A 17,747-nucleotide genomic window follows, 5' to 3' on the forward strand; every position below is an offset into this window, starting at 1 on the left:
TGCCTGGTGCTGTCCCACCTCTCATCACCGCCCCCCATGGCCAGCATGTGGAGCAGCCTTCCCCACCCTGGGGCCAGGCCAGGGCATGATCATGACTGCTGGTGCACGGCTCCCCAGGCGGTTCCTGGGTCCTGAGGTGCGCTAAGCCTATATGCAGCTGCGTGTCATCAAAAATGGCTATGTGTGTCAGTGCTGACATGTGTTCCATAGTTTCACCATCACGGCTCTAGAGCATGCCATTCTAGAGACTGGTGAGAATGGGAGATCAGTCTCACTCTCTCCTGGTTTGAGGTGAGATTTACCTAACATCTAGCAGAAGAGCTCATTTATATATATTTTTGGAATAATCTAATCTGTAGAACTTCTGCAATTTCTACTTGCTATTTTGCTTGGATAAATGGTTTTACTTCCCATTTTCTATTTGTGGTCTTCATCACAATTAGCATTTGATGAGAGATCTAAGCTGGTCATTGTTACGTTAAACATAGCTCTCCTCCACCCTGAGAGTGATCAGGGAATTGGCTTTTGTTCTGGACTCCTAATATTGTATTCTTTGACATAAACATCCTCAGAAAAATTTGAGGGCTAACAGATAGATATAATTCTAGTCTGATACCTCTCTTGTAGATAAATATTGTAATCTTTTGGTCGTCTTTGACTTTACCCCTCAAAAGGGAGCATGGCGGTGGTTCAGAAATGGCCTTCCTCCTGCAGACATTTATTTATTTAGAAAGCATCACACAAAAGATATTACATTTTAAAAGATAATTCACTTTATTTTGCTCTCAAACCAGATAGATCCATAAAGTAAAGTAACAGTCCAACAAACCATATTCCTACAAAATGAACAATTTCATATGAAAACAATAACATTTGTACTCAATACTTTCACATTTATTCACAATTCTTGTATATTTTAAGGTTATCTAGATATTTATCATGGATAAAGGTCTAGGGTCCAAATCATAATGCTTTGCATGTGTAGAGTGCTTTATGTAACATAAAAAGCACATTCATAGCTGTGACCTTATTTATTTAATGTATACATCTGTTACATATGTGTGCATGTTGTCTCCTCAATGGAATGTATGCTTCTTGAGAACATACATGTAGGTTACATTTGTGTAGATGTGTGTGCATGTTGTCTCCTCAATGGAATGTATGCTTCTTGAGAACAAGAGTGCTTTACTCTTTTGATGTCTCCCCAGCAGCTAGCACAATTGCTGGCACACAGTAGGTGCATAATAAATTTACCGTTTTTTTACAACAATCCTTTGAGGTAGGCAAGTCAGGTCATTGTTCTGTTATAGATGATAAAACGGGGATTTTAAATGATTTACTGAAGGTCTTATGCTTCATAAATGTCAGAGTCCCATGGGATTAGGAATGGAGATTTCTCATATACGTTTCCCTTCATGAGGATGGGGAGATGGGGAGACATCTGTACTCACATTTATCAAGGAAGTTTGTAAACTTTCACCAAGAGAGACTAAAGGCCAGTAGGCAACACCAACAGGCCTTCCAGGTTGTAACAACCTAAATACTAGAGGCCAGTTTATTTCCACAAACTTACCATCTGTCAGACACACTACATTTCCTCCTAAATATCTATTACAAACACTTTTTGTGTACGATGTGTTGGAACTATAAATGGCAGTAAAGATACTAGAATTGGAAAAAACCAACAATCTGGGAAGAAAGATGGCAATGGACTGTAAACCCTTTTCTTTCTAGGGAATTTTTTACAAAATAAGCATTGGCAGTGACTAGAAAACAGTGCCCTGAACATAAGGATAGCTATCTAGTAATCTACATCAAGTTATTTTTATGGGAAAAAGGAAGAAAAATAAGCTGGCATTTTTTTTTTAGTGGACAAATGTGTGTCGGGATTGCAAGGTCCCCGACACAGTCACATCTGAGAGAAATGGGCAGCACACAGAAAGTGCTGTCAAGAGGACGTCTAAAATTGACCTCATAACACAGCATTCCTGTGACCCAGGCCTTTGAGTGCATTCCGTGCCAGCTCTTAACCGCCATTCCTCTGGTGCACATTGGCTCAAGGGGATTCAGTGTCAGGATCCCTGGAGCTACGCTGCCATGAAGAGTTCTCACTCAATTCTCCCCATAAAACACACAACTCAGCCATTGTGGGAATGGGCCAGCCTGACCCTGGTTCAGGAGCCTGGGCTAGCCTCCGAGTGGCAAAGGGGCTGGTGCCCTCGTCAAGGTTCCTGGCTGTTGCTGTTGCCCTTCTGTTCCACGGTACAAATGTCTCAGCTCCCTGAGAGCAGGGACACGAGGAAAGGGGGTAGTAATATGCATTGAGCAGGCATGCACACATTGAGGTCTCCCCTTCCCCCTTCTCTTCCAAAGGGGCTAGAGAACCTTTCTACAGAGTGATGAAATAATTAATATGATAATGTTAATGAGATAGTTAAGCCATGATTTCAACCCTGAAAAAAATATCCTCTAGGCACGTTGGGCCATTTTGAGTGAGTTTCTGATTCTATTGGATTCTCTTCTAGGCTATTGATCTGGCACTGTCTATGGTGAAGCACTTTACTGGATAAAGCAATACCAAGAAAAAGTGAGAAATGCTCCTCTGGGTCTTGAAAGCTCAGCCACACTGACCCAGGCCAACAGAATGGTAGTTACATGTTTAAGAGCTGTTATAGGCGAATGATGCTTCCTCTTCTCTCTCACTCCTAGAATGGTTATAAGGATGAGAGGAGAAAGAAGAGTGTGCACTCGCCATTCCTTTGCTTCACCCAAGCCTAGAGCCATCAACATTGACCAGGGCTTTCTGAGCCCAATTCCCCTTGGCACTGCTCCCAATTTGTAAACCTCAAAATTTCTTAGACTTATAAATGTTGGAAATTTCACCATTGGGAAATTTCATACTTGAAAAATTTCCTATTGATAGTGGGTCTTGACTATTGGAATGTGAACCCCATTGGCATGGGAGGTTCCTTCTCTTCCCTTCTTAAGATTACTTTAGGACAGAAACCCTTTGCTGAACAATGGAAAGGACTTTGACCTATGCTTAAGCATAGAACAGGAATTTCTTTGAGTCTTGATTGATTTTAGAATTGATACAATGGAGATACTTGGAATCAATCTCCACCCTATTCAGTCCTAACAGGATTGAGTAAGGGCTGCAGCCTAGATCAAAATTTAATTATTCCAATCTCTACCCTACTCAGGTTAACAGGATTTAGAAAGGGCTGTAGCAAAGGAGCAAAGATTTAATTATTTGAAAATATGACCTTCAACAGACATGTGCAAAGCCTCTGGGCGGTCCTGGGTTAAGCTAGAGCCTCCATTGGCACAGGGAAATTGATGGACAGGTGATTGGTAGATGTGAGAACTGAGGGGAGGCAACTTGGATGGTTTCCTTAAAGATCAGGGGGGTCTGAAGACTCGGTGGGGTGGAGAAGTTGGTCGGTGTGGTTCGTGTGGGCTCTGAGAAGCTTGCTCTGAAGGAAGCTGAAAGTGGGGGCCTCTGAGACTGTTTCTCCATTTTGGTCACGTGAGTAATAGGGACTGATCTCCTTTCATTGCCCCAGCTATCAAAGGGCTTGGGCCTTTTGGCCCAGCCTAAACAGAAGGGGTATTTAAGCCCTATTCCCTTCTCTCCCTTTTTCTCTCTCTATCTCTAATTCCTTTCTTACTCCTATTGAAATTAAACTCCATAAAAGATTGACTGCAGACTTGAGTTTTCATTTAGGAATTACATAGCTGAATTCCTTGGCGACCTTAAATTAATATATATCAGTCTTTTAAAGTGATTCCCTTGTAACAAATTCCTGAGTGCTTGTGTGGCCACTCTCACTAGAATGGGGGGCCCAAGAATAATGGGTGCCATAACCTAGTTTGTATCCATGTGGACTCAGCTTGGTAAAACCCATCAAGTCCATGACGTAATTCAAGTTGTCATCATTGTTTAAAACAAACATGAAACAAAACTCTTCTGTCTTTGACAAGAAAAAGGAGCTTGGTAAAAGGATCCAGAGCCAGGCTTGCCCACTGTAGAAGGGCACAGCTAGCAGCTTCAGTAAAATTCAGTAATACTGTGGTTTGTGTCATAATACTGTGGTTTATCAGGGAAAGGGATGCATTGATTGGCTCTGCTGAACAGTCTTTTCCTGTTCAGGGCTACTGAATGGCAATCTTTCCTAAAGGAGAACTCCCACCACACCATTACTGTAGAGATGCAGAGGATCACAGGTTTAAAGCCTGAAAGCCATGTAAAACTTTAGAAGCCAACCAATCCAACCTTCTTATTTTATAGATGAGGAAAGAGTATGTAGGAAGAAGGACCCATGCAGAGTAGCAAAAAGATCTAGAAGAAGGAGCAACGCTTGGAAAAATCATCTGACCAAAAAAGAATCTTCACTGGAAAAGAAGAGAAGCCAAAGAAGTGGGTCAGGATCCATGCCTAGCTTTTGCTGAAATGTTGCATTTCTCTCTCTCTCTCTCTCTCTCTCTCTCTCTCTCTCTCTCTCTCTCTCTCTCTCTCTCTCTCTCTTTCTTTCTTTCTTCCCTCCTTCCTTCCCTTCCTTTCTGTCTTAGTATCAATTCTAAGACAGAAGAGTGTAAGAGTTAGGCAGTTAGGGTTACTTGACTTGCCCAGAGTCACATAGCTAGGAAGTGTCTGAGGCCCAATTTAAACTCGAGTTCTCCTGACTCCAGGTCTGGTGCTCTATCCATTGTGCCACCTAGCTGCCCTATTATATTGAATTTTTACAACAAACTAAAATCAAAGATAGATCTTAAGCTGTATTGTTGGGGAGGGGAGGATAAGAAGGAGAAGTATTTTGGTGGGAACTTTTGGGCACAATATCAAGAAAAATAGAGAAATGGAAAAAAAGGAGGGGGGAAGAGAGGATGAAGAATTAAAGGACAGAAAAGGAAGAAGAGAAAATTAGGAGAGGGAGGGAGGGAGGGAGGGAGAGAGAGAGAGAGAGAGAGAGAGAGAGAGAGAGAGAGAGAGAGAGAACTTTTGCCAATGTTAACTGTGAGCAATTGTCTGCTCTCTTCATTTACTGCAAGAAATGTGAGTCACTTTCCAATAAAACCTGGCTTTTGGCAAAAGTAAAATCTAGCATCTGACTTGCTAGGTGAACTCAGCAGGCTGTTCTCTCACTCAGCGACTCAATTAGAGTTTCTTATCTGAAGTAAAGTTTTTCAGTTGTCCTGAAGCTCAGGAAAGAGGGGGTGAATCAAGAGCTAATCGTCCCTGCTTTTAAAACTTCCCCCTAATCAAAGAACAGCAAGAGTCTATGTTCCTGAATGTGTCTGCTTCTTAGGTGCATCTGAGGTTGAAATCGGAGGCTCTGGTATGGTTTAGGACTGAGATAGGTCACGGAAGTCGCCTGGAGGGGGGCAGAACAAATGGGGTGACTACGGAGGCCTGAAGTTCCCTGAGAGGCCGGCTTCTAGTCTGAGAGCTGATGAACATCCTACATCCACGGCCCCCAGACTCCAGCTGCTTCAGGATCGCAGCGGGGATCCTCATCGGGATAGAACACCGGGACTGAGTTCTTGTGGTAATACTGAAGCCGGTCAAGAAGCTTCTTGACGATCTTGGGATGCTGACTGGATAGGTCAAATCTTTCTTCAGGGTCTTGTTGAATGTCAAAAAGCCAGAGGTTTTTCGTTGGTGGGTCAGGCGATGGGAGCTCTGTGACGTTGGATAAAGTTGGTGGTGGAAACCAGTGACCACAACCTATTAGAGAAATGCAAACCAGTAAGAGGAGGTCCTGTGTACAGCTGGACAGAGCTTGCAGCAGTGGATACCTGGCTCTTCCCCAAAGACCCTGCATCCCTGGCCACTGTGCAGTCCTGGATGTGCCTGCATTCTCGTCCCCCCTGACCAGGAGGATACCCCCTGCTCCTCCTGTAGGATTCCCTCCAATCAAGCCTATCCTCCTCTCTAGATCCTGGTCAGCTCTTGGGTTATACCCCCTACTTTCTAAAGGATCCTCAATGCCAATCTCTCCATCCTTACCTTTAAACTGGAGGATTTTAACTGACAAGTCACTGTCCTTTCAAATGCTCTTGCTTCCTTGTTCCTACTCCTCCTCAACTGTCACGAACTTAACCTTCATTCTACCCTGAAGCTTCTGGGTCTCTGTCCTGTCTCTAGGACAAAAGCCTCCAAAATTCTGATCTCATATCTATCAGTAATTCTTTTTTTTAGTCTTTGCTTCCGTCTTAGAATAAATACTGTAGACTGGTTCCAAGGCAGAAGAGTGGTAAGGGCTAGGCAATGGGGGTTAAGTGACTTGCCCAGGAAGTGTCTGAGGACACATTTGAACCTACAACCTCCCATCTCTAGGCCTGGCTCTCAATCCACTGAGCCACCTACCCACTCTAGCTAATTAATTTTTGAATGTGCATTTACTTACAAATGATATAAATATGCTACTGAACTAAAAACAATATATGGTATAAAACTCACACTCTATACCATAAAATAGAAATTTATAAATAATGATTTAAAGATGAAATATAATAGATTCTGTAGTCAATAAGGAACCGGTGACATTTATTGAATGGGGGGAGGGGCAGAATGACATTGACAAAACTAAGCTTTGGGGAAATGTCTTTGGGGGTTGTGTGAAGGATGGGATGGATGGAGAAGTTGGGAAAGAGGCTGGGAGCCCGGAGACCAGTTAAGGAAGAAGCTACTGTTGTCATCTAGGTCAGAGATGATCAGGATGTGAACTTAGAGAGAAGAATGGAGATGCAAGAAATGTTGTGGAGATAGAAGCAAGAAGATTTAGTACCAGACTGGACATACGGGGTGAAGGAGAGCGAGGACTTGAAGATGATCCCTAGGTTGTAAACCTGGGTGCCTAGAAGAATGGTGGGGCCTTTCACAGAAATTTTAAAATCTTTTATAAGACATTTTGAGACAAAACTATACTGTCTTCCAGAAGAAACACACACACACACACACACACACACACACACACACACACACACAATCCACATGTTAAATATAAATCTCTGGTTCCCTGGGGAAAAGGAAAAAAAAACAAAAACCCTAGCTGATGTGTCTGAAACTGCATTTGAACTCGTCTTTCTGATTTCAGGACCAGTGTTCAATTATCTGTACCATCTACCTGTCTAGAGAACGCAAAGTCCAGAACCCACCATTCGAGGTCCTCCTGCCACGGTCACAGGGGATCTGAGAGTCAGAGGGTGGGTGTGCAAAGAGGTGGACATTTTCCCAATGCTACCTGACTAAGAAGGTGGAAACACGGAGCCTGCACAGAGGAGGCAGGGGATGGAACAGGGTAATACCAGGGAATAAGGTGGATGTAAGTGTGTTGGAGACAAGCCTCACGACTGATGATCCCAGGGGGAGAAAGGGTATGAGGCCACTTCCTACTGTCTGACTAGCCGAGCACACACCTCTTGGGGACAGGAGCTGGCCCCCACGTGGGAGGCCCAGGCCATAGGAGAAAGCACAAACTTTTGCTTTGTTAAAATTCTTCCCCATTTGGCTGTGGCTGTCCTCTCTATCCAAGCTCATTTCCCATGATCCCCTTCACCCTTCTATGCTTCTGCCAAACGATCCTTCCTGCCCTTCTTCACATAGGACATTCCACCTCATCTCCGTGCAGCTTTGTGCAGGGGTCCTCCAGGCTTCTGAGGTCCCCCCTTGCCATCTCTGCCTTGCTGAATCCCCAGCTTCCTTCCTAGCTCAGATCCAGTGCCACCTCTTGTAGCAGTCCACCCTTAGATATGGGCAAGGGAAACAGTTAGTATGTACAGATTGTCTTAGAAGAGAGCATGCTCAGTCTTGAGCATGCTCAGTCTTGCGCTTGGCTAGGAAAGCTTCTGACCCTTGACCCCAGCTTCCCCCAGGTTAGGTGGGAAAACAGGTTTCTTTGTGCTCACCTGGCTAAGAGAAACCACACCTATACCTTGTCATTAACCAATGATAATCATCCCTATGTATTGTGTATATTTGCATATCAAAGACATTAAAAGCAGCCACAGCAATCTCCGCCCTCTCTCTTCCCTCTCTTCCTCTTGGATCTCAGCTCCCACTGATGTCTGTCCTTGCTGGAGCTTGGGCCTCTGGTCAAGCTCCATCTTTAATTCCGTTCCTTCTCTATCTCTCTCACCTGGGACCTGGCTTTCAGCCAGGCACTTTCTTTTCTCTATCATCTCTCCGACCCATGTGGTATTAAATTTGGATCACTGGACGGGTACAAGCCTTCTGAGTAGTCCACTGATCGGAGTTTTGCTGTGGCTCATTGATAATTAATTTCTGACTCATTCCTGCCACCTCATATCTCTAATTTGGCTCCGCCACCCCCCTCGCGGTATCCAAAACCTCTATCCTTCCTCTATCTTCCTACCTTAAAGCTTCTCTCGCCTCGGGAAGCTTTACGTCTGAAAGGAAACCCAAGCCTTGCCAGTTGCTAGGAATCGTACCCCTTGGAAATGACACGTCATGTATAAAATCTGTGTTTGCTTTTATGTGTTCGTGATGATTATCTTGCATAGAATAGACATTCTTTTCAGGACAAGGACTTTTTCTTTTTTATTTCTTGGTGTCCTTAGCTTGGGGCTTGAGCATAGTCAGGGATGTATTGGCCAATGTTTAAAAACTACCTCTGTGGGGAAAAAATGGACACGTGATGCACCTTTAAGTTTAATCTGCATTATTAGTCCTTCCTTAAGACTAGACAATCATGAAAACAATAAATCAAGCCCTGATTTGTAGCCAGTTTCTGAGGTATAAATACTCTGACTGAAAACGTCACAATTGGTTGTCTGCAGCCATTGGAGCGGGCTCCAGCACACACCTTCCTGCACACACTACTCAATAAATGCACATTAAACATTGTTGAATTGCTTCAAGCACTTAAAATATCTACTTTCCAAAATAGTTAGTGGCAAAGTGGCAAAGAAAGTTCCTTTCTTCCTTTTTAGAGTCAATTTCCAGTGGTTTTAGTAAAAATCCAGCAGATTAAACCCAAATTTTCTCACTTAGGAGCTTAAAGAACATGCCTTGTAAGGGTCACTCATTTAATTTGTAGACTTTTGCTTGACAATCACAGACTTTCAGAAAAACTAGGGAAGTGGTAATAGGGAAAGCATTGTAATTGGGAACAGGTTGCTTAGCAAAAGAGGGAAGGGAAAAGCTTGAAGAAATAGCTCTCTGCCTCTGCCACACAGCATGAAGGCCATCAAGATTTTAAAGACCATTTTTTAGCCTTCCAGGTGTCCTTCTAGGGGGCAGGAAAGGGGCAGAGAGTTTGGGGCTAGAGAGGAAGAACACCGAGGAAAGCAGGAAGGAGAAGGAGGCAAGCTAAAGAATTGGAAGGAGGGGAATAAGGCTTCACTACTGAATGGTCATCTCTCTGACCTTTTGCCTATTAGGCTGCTAATTTATGATCATTTTACTACCTGGGTAGCCAGTCAATAGTTTCCAGTTTCCATATCGAATTGCTGCGTGGATAGATACATTGAAGGTAGAATGTGCTGAAGGAAAGGGATCCCTTGTGGAAGGAGGACTAGCGGGTCTGTCACCTGAAAAAAAACAATATGGTAGAATGAAATCGTCATTTCAAGAGCATATTCTTATAGACTGATTTAACGTTTTTCTTATAGAACAGTAAGTAGTCTTGATCTAGTACTGTAGGGTAAATAGCTCTCCCACTCTAGAAAGGAATTCTTCATGAGTTGTATTAAATAGTTCCAGTAACATTAGGCATCTGTCATGAACCACTGAAAGGAACAATTCAGAAGACAACAGAACTTGATCTGGCTTTAAAATCTCTTTGCCTTTCCTTTATAGAATTCTGTATTTTTCTGTTGTAGCATTTTTGGGGGAAGAATGTTTAAAGAAGGGAGGACCTGGTTCTGGGATTTCACTGGCTTATGGATTTAATGTGCTTTCGTCTAGACAATGACTAACCTTTTTTATTTTGTTTCTTTTTTCAAGGAATCTTATTTTTATTGATATATTTAAAATTATTGATGTCTTTTGTTTTCATTGTGGTTATTCGGCTGTTTAAGTCCTATTGGACTTTTCATGATCCCGCTTGGGGTTTTCTGGGCAAAGATACTGAGGTGGTTTGCCATATCTTTTTCCAGCTCATTTTACAAATGAGGAAGCTGAGGCAAACAGGCTAAAGTGACTTATCTAAGGTTACACAGCTATTACGTGTCTGAGGCCAAATTTGAATTCATGAAGATGAGTCTATCTATGAGTCACTCTATCCACTGTGCCACCCAGTTGCCACTTTTTGTTTTTTACTTTACCTTCATTCCCAAATATATTCACCCCAAAGCCATCCCTTACAACAAAGAATAAAAATGAAAGAGGAAAAATGAAGCTAATCAAAACTAACTGAATATATCAATTAAATCTCATGGAATATATAATGTCTCAAACCCATGGTTATCCATCTCTGCAAACAAATGACAAGGCTATACACACACACACACACACACACACACACACACACACACATATATTTATTTATTCATTCATCCATTCATTTATTTATCTATCTCTTCTTTATGGCCAAGCTTGGATCATTTTTGTCTTGATATCAACTTTATTTCTGAATATGTCCTTCTCCATTCCTCTACCTACTCAAAGAACTATCTATCTCCTATAATAAAAATTTAAAAAAAATAGAAAAACCAAAAGAGTTCAGAAAAATCAGCAAGCTAATCAAAGGCAATATTGTTGTTCAGTTTCACTTTGTGATCCTATTTGGAGTTGTCTTGGCAAAGATACTGGAGTGGCTTGCCATTTCCTTCTCTAGCTCATTTTCCAAATGAGGGAAGTGAGGCAAAAATGGTAAAGTGACTTACCAGGCTTACACAGCTAATAAGTTTCTGAGGCTGGATTTGAACTCAGGAAGCTAAGTCTTCCTGACTCAGAGCCCAGCTGCCCCCCAGACAATATACCACAACCCTAATCTTCCACTTCTGTTAAGAGATAAAGGAAATGGTTCTTGTTATCTCTGCTCCAGGGGTCATTATGATATTACAATTGTTCAGTTTCTTACTTTTTTTCTTTCCATTTTCACTGCTAGCGACTCTTGTTTTTATAAAATGTCTCCTGACAAATGTGCTCCTCCCCTCATCCAGTGCAGATCCCAGGAGGGTTGGGAACAGCAAGACTATTTCATAGTGTTGAAAGAGCAGTGTAGTCACAAGGCTTAGTCATCATTTAAAACAAAGCTGTTGTCGAGATACACTGGAGACTGAGCAAATAAACATTTGTGGTTTCCTACCTCTAAGTCTCAACAATCTCACACCAATAAGTCTTTGGTACCAAAGGAAGGCCTGTTTCATACTTGCTGCTCCCTGTTTGTTTGAGTATGTTTTGGTTCCAAAGTAAACAGATTCTCCTGGTGTCTGAGATGTGTGAGGCTATCGATCATGGGAAGTGAGTTCTTAATCCAGTAAAAATGGACAACTTTGTTATTTACTCCAACCAAGTTTGTATAAAGGTCATATTTTCATATGGAAGGATGTTTGTTACATAAAATGGATATCTAATTTTGAAATTATAAATGGAAAAGAGGAAATGTAGTCATGTCACATCTATTCATGTTTTGCCCAAATGTATACAAAACAGGAACACAAAATACCTAAATAATAAGTCGAAGGCTAAGTGATGAAAGATGTTGGCTGTTGCTTAATCCTCATGTTCTTTGCACTACAAATTTTGGGTTCAGGAGGACTTTAATTTTTTCCAGATTATATGCCAATATAATTTTTAATAATCATTTTCTGACATTTATAATTTCTGTTCTTTCTCTTCCTCCCACCTTTTTCCCCTCACCAAGATGGCAAGTAATATGATATCAGCTGTGTATGTGTTATCATATTTCCATGTTCATTTCATTGTCAAAGAAGACAGATATAATTTACAATGGAGAAAAATTCATGGAGGAAATAAAGTGAAGAATGCTATGCTTCAATCTTCCTTCAGATCCTGTCACTTCCTTTTACAGAGGTAGATAGCCTTTTTGTCACAAGTCTCTTAGTGTTTTCGTGGTTCCTTGGATTGCTGATAATAGTTAATTCATTCAAAATTGATCATCATATGTTATTGTTGTTGCTCTCCACAATGTTCTTCTGGTTCTCATCACCTCCCATAAGTCTTGTTCATCATTTCTTACAGCATTCCCTTATAATCATATACCTCAACTTATTCAACCAGTTGATTCAGTTTCCAGTTCTTTGCCCCTACAAAAAGAGCTGTACGAGTAGGCATTCTTGTACAAGCAGGTACTTTCCCCCTATCTTTGATCTCTTTGGGATATAGACCTGGTAGTGGCATTGCTGGATCAAATGGTATGCACAGTTTAATGGCCCTTTTTTGCATGTTTCCATATTGCTGGAATATATATATACATATACACACACATTAAAGAGTTAGTCAATAATATAAAACAAGATAGAATATAATTGAGGATCAAAATGAACGGTGTGATGTTAATAATATATAACAGAGACTCACAAATCCTTACAGTCTGAAAGGATTTCCATCCAGTTTGTTTATTGTCCTTGAACAAGAATGGCCTCTCTGGTATCCCCAACAGGTATTCATTCAGACTTGGCTGGACAGTTTGAGGGAGATGGAGCCCAGCATCTCCTCAAGCTATCCTATCACTTACTGGAAAGTATAGGAGGCTGGAAGAGGGAGAGGCTAAGGCAGAAGTAGTTGGCAGACTTCATGAGGATGAATGCTAGAGAAAAATAAGATTAGGATGTGTGACAGAGGCTGGCACTAGGAAAAAGTCTGTCACAGATGGGTGGAAAAGAAGAGCTTCCCAAGTACAAGGAAATGGCATGAGCCAAAGTTTGGAGCTGGAAAAAGAATTATTCTGATGGTCAATAAGGCTATTTGCTTGGTTAGAGTAGAAGTTGGAGGCATAATGGGAAGAAAGTTAAATGGGTAAGGATGGAAGTAGATTGAAAAGGGCCTTGAATGCTAAGCTGAGAATTTTGGAGTTGATACTTTGGGGAGTGACGTGAAGTTGGCATTTTAGCAAGCCTTTTCTGATTACAGATTAGAGGATAATTCAGCAAGAGATCTAGTCAATGTTTATGCACATTATGTACAAAATACTGCATTAAATGTTGTTAAGGGTTACAAAGTGAGTATAAACATGGTCTTACCATGTAATGGCAGCCTCATTGTCTAGAAGTTTACCCATAGCAGCCAGTCAATCAACAACTATTTGCCCATTTTCCTTGGAGAAGACAGTATAAATATTTCTGTAAGTGGCATGGTGAATCAAGCGAAAACATAGTATGATTGTTTGATATGATACAAATAAGCCCTGGACACCATCCAGCTCAATCAATCAATTAATCATAGACTTTAGACTAAGTTGTGGGGAAGGTATCCTTGATCCACTTAGATCTCTGAAAGCCCTTTGGATAATTGCAGTGTTGTCACAATTGCCTGAGGACATTTGGCCACTCCCTGTGGGCCATCTATAGAATAGCAAATGAGTTCAAAATTGGGGAAAGCACCTCTCTAGCAGCTTGGTGACAGAAACCCCCAAAACAAATCCCTGGGAAAGAATTATTTGGGGAAGGGGGATGGTAGAGTATGCCTTGGCCTTGACCTCAGACTCCTCCTTTCCCTTTACCAGAGGAAGGCAGGTCAAAAGATCCGGATTTTTTAATGAACATTTTGATGTTCCTTGACCCTGAGAGAGCAGTGACTGGTGGTAATGTCTGTACTGGGAGCTCAGGATAGGCAGAATATAATGAGGAAAGGCAGATCCAACATTTTCTAAGAGACCCAGCAAAAAAGCCAGATCCCTCCTAAGGAGGGAACATTCTAATGGTCAAATGATGTGCAAAAGGACTTCCAGGAGCTGTGAGTTACCTGTCCTTTTGCTGTGTGTGCTTTCTAAACCTGGACACACTTCCCTCCTTGGACTGTAAGTAATAGTGGGATAGTATGTCACAGGCTTTTGAGGGGGATGCTTTGTGTCAAATGATCTTGGTATAACCTTAAGAAATCCTCTAAAAACTAATTAAGTTTGACCGAGTAACTAATATTAACTGATAGTGGTGGGGCAGCACACCACTGGGGGCTCATGAGCTACAGCATTAGTGACATAATTCTAATTCTCAGGGTTACCCCTAGGCCCCTAGGAAAGATGTAATGCGAAAATACCAGTGTCAGTAAATATGGGCTCCAGAGTATGCATTACTCTACTCTCCCCATATATTTCTATCTGTACCTGTGATTTCATCAAAATAAAAATATAATAGGAAAAATGCTAAAGATAATGACAAGCATAACAATAAAAACATTTCAAAATACAGAGATCTAGCAGAAGAAATGAAAACAACTTGGGAACAGGATGAAACACTTGCCAACATGTTGCCTCCATCATCTTTTTTGTTACTGAAGTTGTTGTCAAAATGCTTTAATGAGTCTAAAGGAGACAGACATATCTCAATACTTTTATTCAGTTACAAAAAGCAGCTACTTTATTTGCTTGCACTACAGGTCGGAGAACATAAATTGTATCTAAAAAAATAGCAATGGAGTAAAACATTTCTTGAATCATTTCTGTCTTAATTCCATTGAAAAATATGAGACTAAGATAAAAACATAATGATAATAACACTTACATAACATTTGAAAATCATATGAGCCTTCTGAGCTAAGTAGAACTAGTAATGAATTTAACTATTTAATGTATCATCTTCCATATGTATAAATGATTCTTACTGATGATACCATTACTAGAGTAGGCATCATAACTGATTTTACCAGTAATGGGCAATTGCCCATCAACTCATGAGACTGAGGCAAAGGGATAGAAGTAAGGGCTTAAGTTGGCTTCTGTTAACCTGAAAACCAGACCTACTGGGTAAGAAAAGCACCCAAAGATTGCACCAGGAAACTTCGATCCCAGGTCCCAGTCACCTGAGACTGTTACTGCCTCTGTGATCATATTCCTAGGGGTAGGATGGGTATTGGAAGGAGACTTTGGACTTTCTCCCTTATATACTTGTCACAATCAAACTTAATTCTATGGAGTTTATTTTTGTTCCTGACTACTTGTCCAATTTACCCAGATCATTCTGAATTCTGAGCCCATCTTTAAGGAACCAGCCAGTCTTCCCAGCAAGGGTGACGTTAGCTTTGTATTTAAGAAGATACCAACATTGAAATATAGTTAGAATCTTGCCAATTTGAATGAATGGTGAGGAAAGCTCATTAGAATAAATTTTTATTCACTCTAAATCAGAAACTATGTCTATGGTCAAAGGCTAAACTTGAGATCAACTCATCAGACAGTTAGGGGAAGAGTGATTCACTTTTTGGACATTTTTTTGGAAGTAAGGGTTTAAAAAAATTTATTTCATTAAAAAAAAAACAAAACAGATACACAGCTTTCTATTTAATCCCCTTTTCTAATCTGGCTGTTGAAATGCTTATGCTTTTAAGTTTATAATAAAAAAGAAATTATAAAAGAAAAGAATATAGAGGCATGGGAAGGAATGCTAAAGAAATGTGTCTAGATGACCACTTATTAAGGCGATGGGGTAGGGGTGGAAAGCTAACGAGGAGACTGTATCCATACCTGCTTACTCATTAAAGTATAAATGATAGTGTTTTTAAAAACAAATATAATTTTGGAGGCAGAGTCAAGATGGTAGCATAGAGGCGGCACAAGGTCAGACCTCTGAAAATCCTTCCTCACCAATTAAAAACAAAATGCTTCTAGGGGACAGAAAACCAAATCTAACAATAGGACAGAGCTAAGGAACCCTCCTGCTGGACTCAACTTAAAAGGTAAGCCCCCTCAAAAAGCCTGAATTCTAGAATACTTGGATTTAAGGGGAAGGAAGAAGGAAGGTCCCAGGACTCCTCCCCCACCTATAGTACTGGGCCTCCAGAGGTGGCTGGAATCTTTTGGCCAGCAAGGTTGCTATTCTGGAGGGAGTACCTTGCTGGCACAGTTGTGCCAGGCTCAGGGAATTGAACACACAGGCAGTGGGGAAGCAGCTGAAGAAGCTCAGAAAAGGTAGCCCAATCACAGACATTCCATATTACCCCCCCCCACCCCCCCCACCAGGTTTTGGCCTCAGGGCACATCCAGCTCTGCAAGATCTGGCTTAATCTTGTCAAAAGAACAGATAAGAAGCCTTTAGAGAGCAGGGAAGCTCAAGTTCCAACACCCCTCCCACACTGACTCCTTTGAGAACCTGTTGACCAAAATCCAAGGGTGAAGGCTGCAATTACTATAGATCACATTAATAACAAGGTGGGACATCTAACTCTTTCTCAGCTTCTGCTGACAGCTGGGGAAGAGTTGGCATCAGGGCTCACCCTGACCAATCAATCAGCAGAGTAGAGAAGAAGACCCTTCAGAACAGAACAGCCCAAACCCACAGATCCAGCACTTACTGAGAAGAGCAAGACTACAGGCAACTATAGGGGGCAAAGAAGGGGCAAATATGAGCAAACCACAAAAAAAGAAAAAAGAAATTACAGGACAGCTTCTATCCAGGCAATGAACGAAGAGCAAACGAAACAGAGGAGGATCAAAGAACACCAAGCAAAAACACAGAAACTCCAGTGAATTGGACATAGACTTTGGAAAAACTAAAAAAACAATTAAGAAAGGCTGAAGACATGTGGGAAAAGAATTTAAAAAGCAAGATAAGTCATCTGGAAACAGAGGCACTTGAACTAAAATGAGAAATAGGGTCTTGAAAGACAATATTAACCAGCTTGAAAATGAGGCAAAGGAGATGAAAGATGAACTCCAAAGAAAATCAGAACAGAAGGATGACCAAAAAGCCAGGCATGAAATTCTGTATTTAAAAACTAGAATACAGCAACTAGAAGCAAACAACTTCACAAGGCAGCAGGAAACTAGAAAACAAAATCAAAAGAATGAAAAAATTGAGGAAAATATGAAACACCTCATTCATAAAACATAAGATTTAGAAAACAGGTTCAGGAGAGACAACTTAAGAATCATTGGTCTACCAGAAGATCATGACAAAAGAAAAGGCCTGGACATCATATTATAGGAAATTATCCAAGAAAACTGCCCCGATATTCTAGAACAAGAGGGAAAAGTGGAGATTGAAAGAATCCACAGATCACTTCCTGTACTTAATCCCCAACTGACAACACCCAGGAATGTTATAGCCAAATTCAAGAACTACCAGACCAAAGAAAAAATATTACAAGCTGCTAAGAAGTCATTCAGATACCATGGAACTACAGTTAGGTAACACGGGATCCGGCTGCATCTACACTGAAAGACCAAAAGGCATGGAATATGATATTCTGGAAAGCAAGGGAACTAGGTCTACAATCAAGAATCAACTACCCAGCAAAACTGACTATTTTATTACAGGGGAAAGTATGGTCATTTAATAAAATAGAAGACTTCCAAACATTCCCAAAGAAAAGTCCAGACTTGAACAGAAAATCTGATGCCCAAACACAGAACTCAAGAGAATCATCAAAAGGTAATTAAGAAAGGGGGAAAAAAACAACAAAAAAAACCCCACCTTTTTTTTAAAGTGACCCAATAACTTAAAATGATATGTATCCCTACAAGAAAAGAGGATATTGGTAACTCTTAAAAATTGTTATTATCACCTGAATAGCTAGAAGAATATTTAGAAGGAACAGTGACAAACTGTATAAGATGAAATGCCAAGGCATAAATATGTATATAGATATATGGATGCATATC

General features: G+C 41.0%; 1 protein-coding gene across 1 annotated transcript in view; it reads right to left on the bottom strand.

Annotated features, from left to right (window-relative positions):
• Positions 1 to 750: 750 nt before the first annotated feature.
• Positions 751 to 17,747, bottom strand: part of ARSB (arylsulfatase B) — a 248,481-nt gene continuing 231,484 nt past the window's right edge. Inside the window, exons 7-8 of the mRNA XM_001381553.4 lie at positions 9,433 to 9,555; positions 751 to 5,728 (exon numbers count right to left, since the gene is read on the bottom strand). Of these exons, the coding sequence (XP_001381590.2) occupies positions 5,463 to 5,728; positions 9,433 to 9,555 (389 nt within the window). The 3' untranslated portion in view covers positions 751 to 5,462. The remainder of the gene's footprint in view (positions 5,729 to 9,432; positions 9,556 to 17,747) is intronic.

Source organism: Monodelphis domestica, chromosome 3 (genome assembly GCF_027887165.1).
Source record: "Monodelphis domestica isolate mMonDom1 chromosome 3, mMonDom1.pri, whole genome shotgun sequence".
NCBI classification, from domain to species: Eukaryota; Metazoa; Chordata; class Mammalia; order Didelphimorphia; family Didelphidae; genus Monodelphis; species Monodelphis domestica.